Source organism: Hyperolius riggenbachi, chromosome 4 (assembly GCF_040937935.1).
Source record: "Hyperolius riggenbachi isolate aHypRig1 chromosome 4, aHypRig1.pri, whole genome shotgun sequence".
Taxonomy (NCBI): domain Eukaryota; kingdom Metazoa; phylum Chordata; class Amphibia; order Anura; family Hyperoliidae; genus Hyperolius; species Hyperolius riggenbachi.
In genome coordinates this window covers 378737664-378756483 of record NC_090649.1, presented here as the reverse complement: position 1 = coordinate 378756483, position 18820 = coordinate 378737664, and the positions used below count along the sequence as shown (strand labels likewise).

General features: G+C 41.4%; 1 protein-coding gene across 7 annotated transcripts in view; it reads right to left on the bottom strand.

Annotated features, from left to right (window-relative positions):
* The window catches only part of UTRN (utrophin), an 863547-nt gene that overhangs the window by 484089 nt on the left and 360638 nt on the right, over positions 1-18820 (bottom strand). For all 7 annotated transcript variants that reach the window (XM_068232090.1, XM_068232089.1, XM_068232092.1 and 4 more), the window contains 3 exons: positions 14578-14695; positions 9561-9766; positions 3248-3402 (listed from right to left, as the gene is read on the bottom strand). In XM_068232090.1, the coding sequence (XP_068088191.1) occupies positions 3248-3402; positions 9561-9766; positions 14578-14695 (479 nt within the window). The remainder of the gene's footprint in view (positions 1-3247; positions 3403-9560; positions 9767-14577; positions 14696-18820) is intronic.

Here is an 18820-nt window from a genome sequence, read left to right as displayed (position 1 = left end):
CGTACTCTTGGCAGTTTCCTGTCTGTGAACTCTGTTGCATTGTAGGAAATAGCTGTTTACAGCTGTTTCCAACTGCCAAAACAGCAAGCAGCAGCTACATCACTTGCCAGCAGTAAAAATGTCACCATGTGATAAATGTCAGAATATAAATCAGGGATTTAAAATATTTTACAATGGGCAAACGCTGACTAAATCATTTATACATAATTATTGTAAAAATGAAGCACTTTTTTATTACATTATTTTCACTGGAGTTCCTCTTTAACTGCAGAGATACACCAACTTTTCTATTTCTCACCAGATCTTCCTAGTCATCTGTCTGCAGCATCACTGTACAGCTGAAATCATGATTCATCACTCCAGACAGCTCTGCTGTGCCACCCTGCATCAAACTTTCATACTCTGCCAAAAAGTGCATTAATGTTATCCTCAGACAGCAGTGGTATTTTATCACTTTTAGATACAAAATCAGCAAGAGACAACCTTCTGTTTATTGTACGAGAATCATTGTCTAAGGTTCTGAATGCTAATGACCTTTTTTTTACCTTCTTCCTCTGATTTTCCAGGCGATAAAATTTAGATCTTGTTCAAACCTGCTGCTGCATGAGGTGATCTGAGGCTTGCTATTTCATTCACTTTTACAGATACCTTTTCGTTCACAATTCTGGCCTATTCTCCTAAACTGCATTTCAGGCCCCTTGCACACTGAACGCCATGTGTCGTACCGCAATACTCTCCCCCTGCCACAGCTCGTTGCAAGGAACATGCAAGTCTATGGAGACTAGCAAAGTGGATGCCATGCATCGCGGCCGAAGCCTTCAAATTGCCGCAATGGCGTTGTAAAGTACGCAGCATGTTATCGTTCCAGTCAACCATTCAAGTAAATGGGGGACAAAGTGAGTGTGAGCAACAAGAGCATGGCACGCATGCGCGGACCGACGGGAATCCCAGTGATGTACTTCCTGCCCAGCAACAGCATTGCTGGCCTCCCAAGTTGCATCATACCCAGTCAGATTGTCATTTTGGGGCGGAGTGCTGTACAAATATCTTGCTTGCCTACAGGCTAGAGAAGTGTTCTGTTGTTATAAAGGGGTGAGAAGGGGACAACAGGATAGCAACCAACAGTGGCATAGAGGGGGCGGGGTGAATAGGAGAACAATGTCCTTGGCCTGTGCTCAGCCAACACAATCTGCTGGTCTGTCTCTTGCTGGTGCATCAAGGGGGATTATGGGCCGCAGTATACATGCTACATTAGAGAAGGCACAGAGCATACTCCACACCCAAGAGCCATCTGCCCAGCACTGGAGAAAAGAGAACCCCCTCTATCTGGCAACACAAATCTGACAAGCAGGAAATTTCAATATATTTACTGCAAAAAAAAAAAAAACGTTGTGCATTGCTAATCAGATGAGATGAGATAGGGTTTTACATAACCAAATGGATTTCAAGAGCAAACTGCCCTTACCTCATGAGGGTGGAAAATGAAGAGGGTTCAGCTTTCATTCACATCTTCCCCCTCAGAGCTTCCCCCAACTAAGCAGCCTTCATGTCTAAAATTCATTCTCCCCCCACAGTGCTCTAACTTCAGTGGGAACTGCTGCACGGACCCTCCGATCGCAATGCATCCCATAAATCACTGTGCATACTAAACTGCAGGACAGCTGAGACTGACCGGCTGCTCTGGCGCTTCTTTCGCCACACTGTCTGCACCACTACAAGAGTCGATTAGTGATTGTGTAATGGTAGGGGTAGGTAAGATGCTCATCAATCAAGGGAGAAAGCAAGAGACAAACAGGCACGTGTATGGCAGCAGCAATAAGGAGACAGAGTGGAGCTAATCTATTTGGTAAATATGCATTTTTATATTAAAAAAAAACTACCGGTATTAGAGCTAATTTTTAACTTCCATTCCAAATAGTGTATGAGTAAAACAATACACTCTCTTAGGCCGGATCCACACTATAAGCACTTTTGTGAGCGTTTGCTTTTCGATTCACGCTTGTTAAATAATTGCTCCCATTTACTTTCATTAAAATCTCAGCAAAAATCGCTGTGATCGTGTACGTTTTTTCATTTATGCGATCGCGGCAATTTTTACGAAAGTGTGGATCCGGCCTTAGATATGTCTACAGTTTTTGTAAGTTTGACCTCATCTAAAGTCCAGGTGTAAAACATAAAATGGAGTCTTAGGCCCCTTTTACACTTGCATTGTGGCACATGTTTTACTGCAGGGTAACGCAACGGCAATATAAGGCAATGCACACTTACCACATCGATTTGCAACGGAAGTGCCTGATTTGCCGCTTGGCGGACGCAGGGGCAACATCGTGTTACCGCCGGACTTTTGCGGCAGAGGAAGTAATGTTAGTCAATGGGCAATGTGTACCTTTTGAAAAGGTTGGCGGCAGCGTTGCGCATGCCAGTGAAGTACTTCCTGTCCAGCAGTAAGAATGTCGCTGGGCAAGGGGAGTGTGGGGTACTCTGCCGCAAGGTTCTATGTTTGTGATTTTGTGCATTGCGATGCGGGGGCATCTCACTCCAACGCACACCTCAAGTGTAAAACTGGCCTTAAAGCGGATCCGAGATGAAAAACTAACTATAACAAGTAACTTGTCTATATATCTTATCTAAAGTTTAGATAGTTTACACAGAAAATCTAGCTGCAAACAGCTTCAATAGAATACGATTATTTCTTCCTGTGATACAATGACAGCAGCCAAGTTGTTTGTAAACTCAGCCTGTGCACTCAGCCTGTGAAAAAAACCTAATCCCCCCCTTCTCCTCCGCCTCTGAAATCTCTGGCTAGTAATGCCCCCCCCCTCCTCCTGCCCAGACTGAGCTCCCTTGAGCCCTTGCTACTGTCTGAAAATGCCTTGGCACTCTGAAAACCTGTGGGCGAGGCTTGTTTAGTTTATAGGGAATTAGAGTATTAAAACAAAAACAAAAAAGTATTTGGCTTGAGGAATGCCCTATACACAATAGGAAAGGAACACAAGTATGCAATGAGTAAAAGTTCATCTCGGATCCACTTTAAAGGCCACATTGTGTATTGATGGCAAGAAATAGATTTAACTTGCTCTGAAAATAATATTAGAGAATGCTTACAGCATTTATTCATTTGTGAGAAACTTGATTTTTTTCATGATAGGCTGGCTTTCAATGCATTATCTGTTTAAAACAAAAAAGCATTTTGCATAATACTGACTCATAGCCAAGGTCTGTGATCGACAAAATAGCACATTCCTACCTCTTATTCATGCTGACCCAGTTCATATACAGTTGATCACTGGCTTCCTTCACCTTTCTAGTATCATCAGAGTTGTAATCACGTAGCATTTTGTTGGTGAGTTCATTGAATGTGTCCATGAGAATCTCGCCTTTGTGCAACTCCTGTACTATTGTCTGAAGGGAATAAAAGAGATACTTATGGTTACATTGCTGGAACAGAATGGTCACGACAATACTAAAGAATATAAATATTTACATACTATTTCTGTTGTTTGATCTTTAAAGTGAACCCGAGGTGAAAATAAACCGATGAGATAAACAATTGTATTTATGCTCCTACTTCTAAAAAAATGACTTTTTTAGATATCCTATGGTTTTATTTTATATTTAAACATTTACAAACTAGATAAAAAGTTTTGTTGGCTTTGCTTAGTGCCAGCCTAATAAGTGTCCCAGAGTTAGAAAAATGTCAGTAGTTCATAGTTTTATCTCCCTCTACTTTCAGAAGTTGTATTCTGCCAGGAAAACTTTTATTGCTTAAATTACCTTATCAGTGATGTTTACTATATTCCAAGGTACCAACAAGACAGAAGCTGTCACTTCCATGACTATAAATTAACTATTTTGGGCAGCAAAATAAAACAAGTAAAACAGCCTGGTTATTAACATTTTGCACTGTATATACAGCTAATATTTGCTCTCTGCCTAGCATAACTTGCTCCATCATACACTGTTTAAATAGAAAATATGCTACTTTTAGTGTTTTAAAGTATTACCGTATGCACTTGAGTATAAGCCGACCCGAATATAAGCCAACCCGCCAACTTCTACCTAAACAGTATGGAAAAAATGATCGATTCGAGTATAAGCCGACGGTGTAAGCCCCCCATGTGCACAGTACTGTCGGCCCTCGCAGATTTTGTGTGGGCTTTAACTGATTTTTATGGCTGTGTGCAGATATTGGGCAGATTTTGATGGCCATGTGCCACCCACTGAATACCCCAACCCGTGCCAGAGCAGAATGTAGTTAGTAAGGCCCCCTGCCTCTCCCCCATTCCCATGTACAGAGTTAGATGGCTATGTGCCGACACCCTACCAGCCAAAAGTAGTATAGAGTAGTTCCGCAGACCCTCTATGTTCCTTCTGTCTCCCTTCAAGTGTTCCCCAGCAAAAGCAAAGCCCTGTATGGTGCTTTTTATCACTAGTCAGCACCGCAATGTTTCCTCTTTGTAAGTCCCCTTGCAGATGTGCTTGTGTTCACAGGTGCCACTAGAAGGCATCATAACGACCAGAGACTACAATTTGCAAGCTATAGAGAAATCATTGCGGTGCTCACTTCACTAGCAAGTAAAAGCACCATACAGGGCTTTGCTTTTGCCGAGGAACACTCAGAGGGGGACCGAAGGAACACAGACGGTCTGCGAAACTACTCTGTACTACTTCTGGCTGGTAGGGGGGTGGGCACACGACCATCTAACGGCTGTTATTCAGGCAAGCCGCAGACACTCGAATGGGAAGTGGAACACAGAGGGAACTACAACATACACCTCTGGTCTGCTGGGGGAGCAGGGATAGCATGCAGCTATCTAACAGCTGGTAATTAGGCAAGCTGCAGACGCTCGAAGGGGGGCAGAACACAGAATGAACTATTGCATACTCTTCCGGTCTGCCGGGGGGGACGAGGGCAGCATGCGGGTATCTAACGACCATTAACCAAGCCAAGCCAAGGGAATAGTTAGCAGAGAGCACTCTGCTTTGCCAGGGGACACGCAGCTATCACCGCCAGCATGGGGAGGTGGCATCAGCAACTGGTGGCTCGAGTATAAGCCGAGACCCCCACTTTTGGACCATTTTTTGGTCTAAAAAAAAATCGGCTTATACTCGAGTATACACGATATATCTAGAAGGAAAAAACAAATAAAAAATATTTTTATTCAACGCTTCCTGAAATCATCCCTTGCCCAACTCCTGCCAAGGACATGCTGCTATAAGATTTTTCTGTTCACATGTTCATATTTTAACTGTTGCTTTTTTGTAAAAGGGTTTTGTGGTCTCTTTTAGTCCCTTATACTCTGTCTGGGTACTCAGTATGTTTATATATATAACCTGCTGGTATGAAGAAAAGACCTGAATTGTAACAAGGAGAAGCCTACTTGCTGGTGAAAAGTACAAAACGTTGGTACAAAGAGTGTTGTGAAGTTCACTGACAACTACTTCAATTTATCACACACACTTTTGTATGAGAGAACTTATAGCTCGTACTTTTCCACAACATTCATTATATGATTTTGTTTTAGCAGTATTGGTTAACAGTCTTGGCTCCTGAGCGAAACATTCAAAACCAAGATGACTTAGTATGTAAATGGAGATGGCTAGATCGCAGGTTCAGAGAATCTCTCAAACGGCAGGCCTTGTGGGGGGTTCATAATTTAAAACGGTTCAAGTAAGGACCTACTGGAAAGCTAGCAACTAGGTCATAGCCACCTACGGCTTACTGAGGAGAAGTGAAGGGTAGCCTATGTGGTCCAATCCCACAGAAGATTACATGACACATAGTGGATCAAAACTGGCCCCATATGGGCAATTGTAGCTGCAGACTGGTCAGAGTATCAATGAACTCTTCTCCACTGAAACGCCCCCCCCCTCCCCCACCACCACCATGCCAAAAGGCCTGCAATGAAAATATAAACATCAGAACTAGCCAATTAAACAATAGGAGAAGATGGCATGATCTGATTGATCACTTTTTGTTTGACCTACGAATTCCCCAGATAGAACAATGGTGGAATGTGCTAGAAGAACCATGGGGACCCTGCGGTGCAACTCGCAGGACTTAGGCCCAGTTCACATTGCCACAAAACAATACCGGATCCTAACAGAGCTGAATGGATCCTATGATAATTCATAGGAACCATTCACATTTCTTTGTTAGAACGGATCCGTTCGACCTGTTCCGCCGAACAGACTGCAAGTTTGGGCCGGCTGCAACAATTCCAGAGCAACGGATACAGTGCATTGACCGACCACTCCACGGATCAGTTTTACTATTTCATCTGTGCAGTGTGAACCGAGCCTAAAGGGCTCTGCTGTTAAGGTATTGGTGCCAAATTTCACAGGACACATTCAAAAGTCTTGTGAAGTCCATGCCTCAATGGGACAGGAGCTAAGATGATGGCACCAAGGGAACAAACATAATATTAGGCATATAGATTTTAAGTTTAGGCTGATCACTGAATATTTTTGTATCATAGAGGATAGATAAAGCGTAGACAGACAGAAACTCCATTTACAGGCTTGTAATTCTACCATATATTAGTGTTCATTTACGCTATTAAAAAAAACAGGCATTGTCCAATATAATAACGTGCATAATTCCTGTTCAAACTGAGCCTTTCAGGAAGTTACACAGGTCCAATTCTAAATGCTAATTCACTACAGTGTTACAAGGTCTCCCTCTACTGTTGAATTCTATTAACTGCATGCTTCTTTTAAATTACAGTAGATGGGAAAAATAAACACCGAATATACTGTGTAACTGTATGCTAAAAATGTTTCAGATGTATTAAAAAACTTTTAAATTCCCCAAATCTCAATAATTGCCAGTTTGGGTGAACAAGCACATTTGTTGTTGGTAACGTATTTCAAACGTACTGTATAAAATACCACATGCTGACAAATGGAAACAAACTGAAACTATAATTCAAATATTGTCATTCTTCTTAGGTGTTGTAATAATTCTAAAATATCCTTGATTTTATTTTGTATCTTTCTGATGTTCCATACTTAAATATAATCTTATACAGTATTTATGCAGAGGAATATAAATCTAAACACTAGGGTGCGACAGTGGTGTAGTAGATAGCACTCTTGCTGTTAGGATTCCTCCTGTGGCGTGTTCTATCCATTGCAGGTGGAGCCGCAAATGGACAGTTCCGCCTTGTCAGTCTGCATTCGGTTGTGCATTTGCAGTGAGTTACATTATCATTTTAGCCCTGGATTTCCTGCATGAATGTTGTTGCGTAGGACTGCATGCATTGGTACAGATAGTCTTTCAGCTAGCAAATGGTAACCAAGCCAGCTCAGGATTGAGTGATTGCCATTCAGCTGTGTGGAGATTTGCATGCTCGCATCCATTGGCTGATGCCAGCATAAAAGCCTGCCTCTCCTGTTAGACCCCGACCCGTCATAGTTTCAGCTCTGTCTACAACAACAACAACAACAAATAACATTTGTAGAGCGCTTTTCTCCCATAGGACTCAAAGCGCATAAGCATGGCTCCGACCATCGTGGTACAGAGGAAGAATTTTATAAGTCTGGAAATGCCAGGCTAAACAGGTGGCTTTTCAGTCTGGATTTGAATAGCTCCAGGGATGGTGCTGTCTTTACTGGGTGTGGCAGGGAGTTCCAAAGAGTAGGGGCAGCATGACAGAAGGCTCCAGATTTTTTGAGGTGCACTCTGGGAGTGACCAAGTTTATAGAACTTGCTGATCTGAGGTTGAAGAGGTGTGGTGCAGCTTCAGCAAGTCCTTCATGTATCCAGGGCCCAGATTGTGCAGGGATTTGAATGTCAGCAGTCCAATCTTGAAGAGTATTCTCCATTCTACTGGTAGCCAGGGCAGTGAGCGAAGGATCGGTGTAATGTGACAGTGGCGAGGCTGGTTTGTTAGCAATCTGGCAGCAGCATTCTGCACTAATTGCAGGCGACGCAGGTCCTTTTTGGGGAGGCCAGCATAAAGGGCATTGCAGTAGTCCAGCCGTGATGTGAAGGCGTGGACTAGGGTTGGAAGATCCTCTAGGGGAATCAGATGTTTAATCTTTGCAATGTTCTTCAGATGAAAGTAGGAAGATTTAACTACAGATGAAATTTGGTTTCTGAAACTTAAATCCCCATCGATTATTACGCCCAGGCTGCGCACAAGGTTGGAGCTATTTATGTCTGAATTCCCAATCCTGATTGGTGTTGCTTTAGGATAGAGCTGTTTTGATGGCAAGCACTGGCTTTGGACAAAGAGGACCTCAGTTTTGTCAGCATTCAGTTTCAACCAGTTATCATTCATCCATGCCTGTAGCTCAGCCAAGCAAGAGTTTATTTTTGGAGTAGGGTCTGTTCCACCAGGTTTGAAGGACAGGTATAGCTGTGTGTCATCGCTGTTACTGGGTTCCTTGATATTGTAAAATATATTCCTTGTCTTAGTTCAGTTATCCTGTGGAGCTACGTTATATATTTCCCACTGGGACATATATAAGTACTCCTTCTAGTATAGAGATTCTGTATTGCCTAGCCTTGTTCGCTGTATTGCTCCAGACCCTAGCCAGTCTTTCTTGCTTATGTTATATATTGGTTCATCGCCGATATATGCATATGTTAGTCAGCCGTTTGTAGTTTCATTGATAGCTGTAAATTGTAATGCGCTAGGAAATCATATCTATTGTATATTTGTCTATGTATTTACCTTTGCCTGCCTTTGACTCTGCTATTGTCTGACGATTCTGTGCTATCCTTGCGAGGTGGCCATTGCTGCGGTTGCTATTGGTTACCTCACTCTTGTCCTTGTGAATGCTTGCTGTCACTGAGGCAGCGACTAGATTAGCAAGCATTAATTCTGTCAGCCCTGTCCTCCTAGTCCTGTCCTTGCAGGTAGCCATTGCTGTGGTTGCTATTGGCTACCTTACTCCAGTCTGCCTTGTATCTGTCTGAATGTTTGCTATCGCAAGAGCAGCGCAACATCACACTGCGCTGTCATTGCATCTTATCAGAAGCCAAGAGCTGCAGTTGCTCTGGGTAGCTTGTGTAGCCTCTTTATCCATTATCCAGCTCTTAGCCTTGCTGTGCTGGGTGGTCAGAAAGTATGCCGCCCCAGCATGACACTTGCCTTGCAGCATTAGGTCCCCAGTTTGAATCCCAGCCAGGCCACTATCTGCACAGAGTTTGTATGTTCTGTGTGGGTTTCCTGTGGGATCATCGGTTTCCTCCAACATCCCAAAAACATGTAGACAAGTTAACAGGCTTTCCACCTACAATTGGCCCTAGATCACAATGGACAAATACAATGGTGGGAATTACATTGTGTCCCTCCCCCGAGGGTCAGTGCAGTATAAATAATAATAATTTGCATTTCATATATAAAAGTACAACAGACAAACCCCAGTGTGAAACTTTAAGTATTCCTCCCAGGAAAACACTGCAGAAGTTTTTGGTATGCACAGAAGGGAAGTGCCAGGAATAGTATTTTAGAGCTGTTTCTACAAAGCTAACCATTCAAGGGCTTCATTTGCACTTTCCCTACTTCAGATTTTACACAAAAGCACCAGAAGCACCTTCCTGTATTCACCTTGTTCTCTGCAATCTGCTTGGCAAGGGTGTCTTTGGATGTCTGCACGAGGGTGTACAGGCGGAAATCTGTCTGGTCCAAGATGGTCTGCAACTCTTTCCTTTGCTCCTCCCACTTTATGCTGTCAGATAACATATCCTGCAACTGCTTCTGACGCTGGTCCACGGCATGCTGGGTGCTGTCCCACTGGCTCTTCAGTCTCTCCGCTGTCATTTAGAGGGGGAGAAAACGGTATCATTTTAGTTCATTGAGAAAAAAAATGCAAATTCACCTTCATGTATTTCACTAATCAGCCTTTAAAATGTAATATTGTCTTTCCAAAAAAATAATGCATGTGTGGGTTTTTACGACAGCATGCCCAAAAACCAAGACCCATAATGCATCACTTCAGGACAGAAATAGGACAGGACAGTTTTATACGCAGCAGTGATTCAAACCAGCGTGGAAAAAAAATGTTTACAAAGCATGCCTGCCCACTATTTGCTGATGATCACTGTAGCCATTACCTGGAGCATACTGAAAAGCTCCATAGTCATGGTCATGCATAACTTGGTTAATTTACCGTGTGCCATTGCAGTCGCTAAGGGCTCGATTCACAAAGCCCCTTATCACGCCTAAACTCAGTTTAGGCGTGATAAGTTTAGGCGTGATAAGTTTAGGCATGATAAGTTTAGGCATTATTATTATTATTATTTATTGTATTTATAAAGCGCCAACATATTACGCAGCGCTTGTAGGCATGATAAGTTTAGGCGTGATAAGTTTAGGCATGATAAGTTTAGGCGTGATAAGTTTAAGCACCAACTGGGTTAGCACCGCAGTGCACAGCTGATCAAAATTTTTGCGCTAGCAAAGTCTGGTGCACTTCGCATAGAGTTTAATGGTGCTGCTTTGCGTGCGGGACTTTGCGCGCGATCTAAACTTATCTAAACTTATCACGCCTAAACTTATCACGCCTAAACTGGCTTTTCACCAGCGTGGTGCAATGGTTATCAGGCCTAAAGTCTTTTACTGGGTTAGCACCGCTTTGTGAATCGAGCCTTAAGTGTGACACCTTTACTTTCTTAAATCCGAAATTGGGATTTTTTAACTACATCATGACATTGCCATCTAGTGTGGCCATGTATCAATAGTGGGCATCCAGTTAAATTAGGTAGGAGCAGAACAACAAGTACTTTGTATTTGACTAAAAGGAAACTTAAATTGACACTGTGTCAAAAATGTAAGGTAAGGTAAGGTATAGTAAATCCATACCGAAACATGATACGTGATCATAACCATTATCGGTTTGTGTGCTAACTGAATTGTCTGATGGATTTTTTCCCTTTTGCTAGTCTTTATTCATAAATCACTAGTAACTTAACACTGCAGTTGGAGCAAGAAATAAAAAATTAATGTGGGAGCCCCAATTGTAAAAAAGACTAACATTTCAGGGAAGCCAACAGTCACCTCATACTGAGTAAGGTAAATGCAGAGTTGAGGCACAATTCTACTTCTCTAGATTGTAAGTTCACAAGGGGGTGGGACCTTCTCCTAGTGTTTCTTATTCTACTGTAATTTATCATATGAACATGTACCAACATTAGTGCTGTCTCAAACTGCACATCAACTATCTATGTATTTGTACTTCTATTGTTGAATGTCCTGATTAACTTTGTTTTGAACATCTTAAAAAGGAACTCCAGTAAAAATAATGTAATAAAAAAGTGCTTCATTTTTACAATAATTATGTATAAATGATTTATTCAGTGTTTGCCCATTGTAAAATATTTTAAATCCCTGATTTATATTCTGACATTTATCATATGGTGACATTTTTACTGCTGGCAAGTGATGTAGCTGCTGCTTGCTGTTTCGGCAGTTGGAAACAGCTGTAAACAGCTATTTCCCACAATGCAACAGGGTTCACAGACGGGAAACTGCCAAGAGTAAGTACTCAGAATTTCTTTGTGGTAGGGGTTTCACCACAATATCAGCCATGCAGCTCCCGCTGATGGTCTGTTTGTGAAAATGAATAGATTTCTCATGTAAAAGGGGGTATCAGCTACTGATTGGGATAAAGTTCAATTCTTGGTCGGAGTTTCTCATTAAGTTTGCTCCCTATTATTTGTTTTGAACTATGCACAGCACTACAGGAGATGTTGGAAAAAATACCGTAATACTGTAACTACAATAATGCTTCCTGTGACCAAATTTAAAAGTCACAGACATGAAATATGAAAGTTTTACGTTTACACAAAAAAAGAGAAAAAAAAAAGCTGTAAATGCTGATTTTCACTATTCTACTTTAATAGGCCCATTTTTGACACAGTATCCCTTAAAAGGGTTAAAAGCTACAGGTCAACTATATATCAGTCAATTTGGATGCAATGATGCAAGGAATGATTTGTATGTTTCGGCCACTGTACTGAAGCAATATGGGCTTTGCTTTTTAAACAATTAGATGTGAAATCCTTTTTTTTTTTTTTTTTTTAAGTCAGTACTATAAAGAAGTATATGTTATATAGAACTGCAGAACTTTTTTTTATATTTTTATGTTGTAGAGATTGTTCCCAAACAAATCACTTTGTGTCATTTTGCTGGAAGATTTTTTACAGACTGACATTTCCCTGCAACATTAGCATGCACATTATTGCTTGTGCTTTATGCTGTCAGCTTTAGTTATAGCAAAATTACTTTTTTAATCCCTGGGACAAGACTTCAGTACAATACATTAACGCTTGGAACACAAACACTAAATCTTTTTGGTAGGTTTTTTTGTTACAAGCCACATAGGAAAACCCATACGAGTAAGCGGATCATCTGCTGCTTATTAAAAATAATACAAACTGTAAGTGCATTTTATTTTTTCTTATTTTTCTTTCACTAGTTATTCTAATGATATGAATGCACATGACTGGAACAATTTCCCCCACAGTGCTTTGCAGGTGTCATAATTAATGCTCTACTGAGAAGAAAATAAACAACTCTTCTTTTCACCACAAAACAGGGGAAAACAGCATCCCTTACTAGAAACAATTAAATGTTATTTGCTTGTTATAATCTCATAAAAAATAGTAGCCTAGTCTATGGTGTGCAGGGGGTTTTCTGTAGGCTTCTGAGCAGCCAGGCAAAAAGACCATGTGTGAAATTCTTCTATTTTTTATTGTACAATTTACAGTGGTGTTCAAGGTTAACATTTGCTTTGCTTCATTTTTTTGTTTTGCTTCTATTCAAGCTACAGTGGGATACTTACCAAATGCTAACAGAAAAATGAACTTTCTAAACATTTTTCAGCATTAAAGCGGTATAAAACCCTGACATAATATTCAATAAAAACATGTTTTCCTACTTTTTATATGCCATATGCCATATGGTTATCATATTTGCATTTGTGCATAGGTATTATTATTCATTTAGAAATTATAAGTTCCCAAAAGTACAGTGTTTTGCTTTGAGAGCTGACTTTGCATTTTATTCATAACTGGTTTTATTCATTATGTATTGAAGGCAGAAATTCTTTCAGTGTCCTGCAGCTTCTCCACAGTCAGAGAATGTGTCACATTCCTCACTTGATACATTTAAGTAAACACAAGATAGCATTATTATCTAGAACTTCGGATGCATCCACATTTCTCTGCACTGAACTTTCCAGCCCTGTGTGTAACCCTTTGAATGCTGTTTTAGTAAAAAAAAAAATGCTGGTTGTATATAATATGCAGTAAATAATTTTTTAGAGCAAAGAAGAAATGCTGGGTTTCATTCCGCTTTACCAGTGACCAACCCAATATACCGGTAGTTCTCATTCGCTCAAACACAACAAAGGTTTCTTGCTTCAGCAGTCTGCTGTTTTAGTGTGCTGCATCATAACCCTCACTCGCATCACAAGGTTTGCTAAACATGGAAATGCAATGCAGTGTAGGATTCAACACAACAGTGAACGCTGGGAAACACTGTTTAAAGAGAAACCGTAACCAAGAATTGAACTTCATCCCAATCAGTAGCTGATACCTCCTTTCCCTGAGAAATCTATTCCTTTCCTCAAATGGATCACCAGGGGGCTATGTATGGTTGATTTTGTGGTGAATCCCCTCCCACAGTATGATGTCAGTGCCACACAGCTCTTAGGTCCTGACATCACACTGTGGGAGCCTTGTTGCATTGTGGTAAATACAAATACAAAAAAGCAAACAGCATCCCCTTCCAATGACATCACTTGACAGCAGTAAAAAAATGTCACCATGTGATAAATGTCTGAATGTAAATCAGGGAGGTGGAAAGTTTTTCCAATAGGCAAACACTGTCTAAATCATTTATACATAATTATTGTAAAAATTAAGCACTTTTTTATTACATTATTTTCACTGGAGTTCCTCTATAAGGCCTCTTTTCCAACAGCTGCTGAACTCCTTGTTTGTCGGGCAGTGCAGCCTACCAGCCACAAATGCCATTCGGAAGCAATTACAAGTTTGGTAACACCTTGCCTGTCATGTTTGACACGCAGCGGCATTACCTGGAAGTATAAAAAGGGCTAATGTTCGCAACCGCTGTGCAACACCATGAAAGGGGGCCCTCTGTTCACTGCCTGTGTCGAGTGCTAGAAATCACCCGGACGGTGAAAGGGAGCTGCTAACAGATAATGAATTCACTGCCTTCAGCTGCCCGTGGAAAATAGGCCTAAATACGCATGCTGTAAAGGGTCAATGAATTGGGCAAATAATAGCCCACTGCTGCGTTTATAAAAATACATAGAAACGCATGCATTTTTCAAGCATTTTTGAAATTCGTTTTTTATGCATTTTAAAGCATTAAACCGCCTCAAACGCGTTTCAAAAATGCTTGAAAAACGTGTGCATTTCTATGCGTTTTATTAACGCAGCAGTGGGCTCAGGCCCTAAAGAGTGGTACCCAGCTGTAACGTGCAATCTTTGTAAATCAACCGCATGTTCAATTAGCATATACAGCACATGATGTTGTCTTGTCAACACTATCCCTAAGTTGGGTTTAGAGCATCATTGTAGCATCTAATGACACTTACATTTCTCGGTAATAGCTGTTCTGACATCAAGGCTAGACGTTTTATTTTTAGCATTCTGAGCTAATGTGAAAACAGATTCAAGCTGAGGGTGGCGCTGCTCCATGTCTTCTTTGGTTATCTAAAAAACATTAAAAAAAATGAACAGTGCATACTTATATCGGCGAGAGGTCATGTACTATATCAGGAGCCAGGCCAGACTATTACTTTTCCTCCCCTAAGCCATTTCCATTGTAACATTCATGTAAAGCACCCCCTATTGAATTTAATGGCAGGCGAACTTCTAAAACCCTTAGGGCATCTCTGCAGCCACAATTACTTTCGAAAAGGTGTACTACGTGTCCAAAAACTCGGACAGTGGCATGGCGGAGAGGGACCAATGGCAAAATATTCGCCCAAAAATACATATTTTACGCAAATGGTTTTTAAGGAGAGGTCAATGGCCAATGACTTTAGCGGTTAATAGCACAGCCCACGTACATGCTAGAATCCCTTAAAAAAAAAAAATACCTGGCTATCCCAGCCTGAAATGGTGACAAGGGGTTAAAGAGGCTTAGGAGGGGAACCCCACTTCATTTAATTTTTTTTAAATTTAACTACCTCCCGACTGCCTCACACCAATAAGCGGCGGGAGAGTGGCTCACTGTGGACCACCTAACGACAATTGACCTCAAAGTGCGGCGGGCGAGATTAGCAGGGAACACACGCTCATACAATCCCTTCCGAGACACAGAGTGGGGATCCGTGATCAGCCTACCAGCCGCGATCGGAACTGGCAGGCTGTTAGAAACAAAAATAAATAAATAAATAAGTGTACAGCGCTGCGTTCTAGCGCAGCGCTGTACAGGGGACAGCCCTGTGACTTAACAGTCCCTATGATTGGCTCACAATCTAATCACATACATAGGCTGATGCCTATGTATGTGTATTGTAGTGTACGGATCGCAGTCTAGGGCCAATTGGGGGGGGGGGGGGGGAGGGAGGAGGGAGAGGGGATTAAAAAAAATGAAAAAAAAATCCCTTTTTTATTAAAAAAAAAAAACCCTAAGAATCGCAGCAGCAATCAGAGACCACCAAAAGTCTGCTCTACCAGTGGGAGAAAAGGTTGGTTTGGGTGGTAAGTTGTATGACCGAGCAATAAACAGTTATAGCTGTGAAGTGCTGAATTGTGAAAAATCGCCAGGTCACTAGGGGGATGGGGGGGGGGGGGGGGTTATAAAGCTCTGGTCTTCAAGAGGTTAACTGTGATTTGCCCATTAAAAAGTTAAAATTTTAAATAATGTTGCTCTTGTTCCCACTTTTCTCTTTAACATACCCTGCAAATTTGTTGATTCTGGTATGTACAGGGGCTTTGCTATAAACCGCTAAAGTTAGTGGCCATTGACTTCAATATTAAAGCGGACCCAAACCAAACATTTTTTTAATCAAAAATATTTAGTTGCACCACTCTGACACATACAGTACAAAGGTAAATAAACACTCCTTCAAGCCTAAGAGCATTTCAATGCATGCTTTTCACCCTTCTCTTTTCATAACAGAGGGTAATACATTCCAAAAAACATACGGATAAGTTAATTGGCTCCCTTTTAAAATTGGCCCTAGACTACAGTTCTTACACTACATAATATAGACATATGGCAATGGTAGGGATTAGATTGTGAGCTCCTTTGAGGGACAGTTAGTGACAAGACAATATATATATATATATATATATATATATATATATATATATATATATACACTGTACAGCGCTGCGTAATATGTCGGCGCTATATAAATACAAAATAATAATAATAATAATAAAATACAGGTGGCAGCCATTACTTCTGAGCTTAGTAGGAGGTTTCAGATCATGGGTGTGTTTGTCATCAGCTACCCTCCCTCACAGGGGGGTCGTCTATGTAAAATCTCACACAAGCTGAGATTCTGTCCTGGCAATATGAAAGCAAGGGAGGTGTTCCTCCAATAAATGTAAAATATTTTATATTTGTCATCATGTAGCTGAAAAATGGCTGCTATTTATTATTATAAGTTAGAAAATAGATTTTATTTCTGAAATCTTGTATTTTTAATTTCGGTCCACTTTAAATGTGAATACAAATTTTTAATTTCAAAATTTGCAGCAGAAATGAACAGTGAACTGTCTTTATTCGCCAGGAACTGTTCGCAGGTGAACACCTTTGTCCATCCCTACCGCTCATCTCTACTGGTGAGTTCCCAGGAGGGTGATTTCCCACATAACAATGCAACTGGAAGTCGTTCTGAAACAAAACATTTGACATATGCTACAGACGTTGCACATGAAATTTAAATATAGGTGAAACTCAAAAAATTAGAATATCGAGCAAAGGTCTATTTATTTCAGTAATTCAACTTAATAGATGAAACTAATATATGAAATAGACTCACTGCATGCAAAGAGAGGGATTTTGAATCTCTATTTGTTCTAATGCTGATGATTATGGCTTACATTTTTTTTAAAACCTCAAAAATCTAAATTTCAGACCATTATAATATTGAGAATAGGTTCAATATTGTGAAAAGCCTCAAAGTGGCAGACTCTAATCAGCTAATTAATCCAAAACACCTGCCAAGGTTTTTTTTTTTATCATATATTAGTTTCAGCTTTTAAGTTGAATGACTGAAATAAATGGACTTTTTTGCATTCTATGCTATTTTTTCGAGTTTCACCTGTATATACGTTATATGTACAGTACGTTATATTGTTAAAGATATTCTCAAAATGCACTTGCATATTTCCAGGTATGTACTACTTTCCCAATCAGCTTAAGGTTTAGAATGAAGTGTTCATCATAAATGTACAAAACAATTACATGCACATCACACAGCTGTATAAAAAGCAATCCATGATAATTATTATGATAATTGCCATCTATGACTCCTTAGCTGCACCATGCTGTGAAACAGATATAAGAATGTAGCTATAATCCCCCAAAGCAGGAGATATTAATAGAGTTCTAACAGCCTATTACATAGACAGAAGATGTACAATAATGTTGAAGCCCATCCAGGCATATCTTTAGCTGAATGTTTGATATTAAATATAACTAGAATGACTGCTAGCAATGCACCAAATATCTTTTCTTTGTATCCTAAAAATATGAAGATCTGGTTTCCCAGTCTTTTACAGAACCTTTACAGTGCTAAATTATATCAGTACAATTATACCAGAAAACACTGCATGGTGGTATATTGGATGGGGCCTTCACTTTGCAGCATCAGCATCCCAGGCTTATATCTCACCTAAGACACTATCTGCATGGAGTTTGCGTGCTCTCGCTGTGGATGGATGTGTTTCCTCGAGCACTACTGTTACCTCCCACCCGGGCACGTGCAGAGGGGGGTGCTCTGGGTGCCCAGGCACCCCCCTTTTTTCATTTGAATAAAAAAGGCCCCTTTGGCCGTGCAACATAAGCCCCACCCCCTTTGTGGTAAGCCACGCCCACCGCCCGCAGGTAGCTCCGCCTCCAACTAGGACACTTGTTGAAAGGCAGCCCCAACAGGAGACCTTCTCTAGCCAAGAGTGGGAGCAGGCAACACCCTGATGTCCTCCCTCCTCGGCACCCACAGGGACCTCTCTCTCCCCCGATATGCACTGTGACCTCCCCCTCCTCCACCAGCATCCTCACTGGCCTCTCACCCCACCAGCATGCACAGTGACCTCTCCTGACATGCACACTGACCTCTCCATTCCCCTGCACTCACGCTGACCTCTTCCTCACCCGGCAGCACCTTTACTCGTCCCAGCAGAATCCACAGTGTCCTATCCCATTCCAAGCACCCACAGGAACCTCTCCTCCCCCCTGAACCCACAATGACACCCCCATACCAAGCACCCACCTTACATTGAACCCTTCCTTCCCTCTATACCAAACACTCTACTCACATGCTGGCCAGAACCCCGCACCATTTCCTCCACATGATATCCAGTACCTGCACCCAGCCTCGACATGGCACCCAGTACTTACACCTGCACCCACTTGATTTCCAGTACCTGCACCCAGCCTCTACATGGCACCCAGTACTTACACCTGCACCCACTTGATTTCCAGTACCTGCATCCAGCCTCTACATGGCACCCAGTACTTCCAGCTGTACCCACCTGATATCCAGTACCAGCACCTAACCTCGACATGGCACTCAGTACTTACACTTGCACCCACATGATATCCAGTACCTGCACCAGGCCTCGACACAGCACCCAGCACTTACACCTGCACCCACA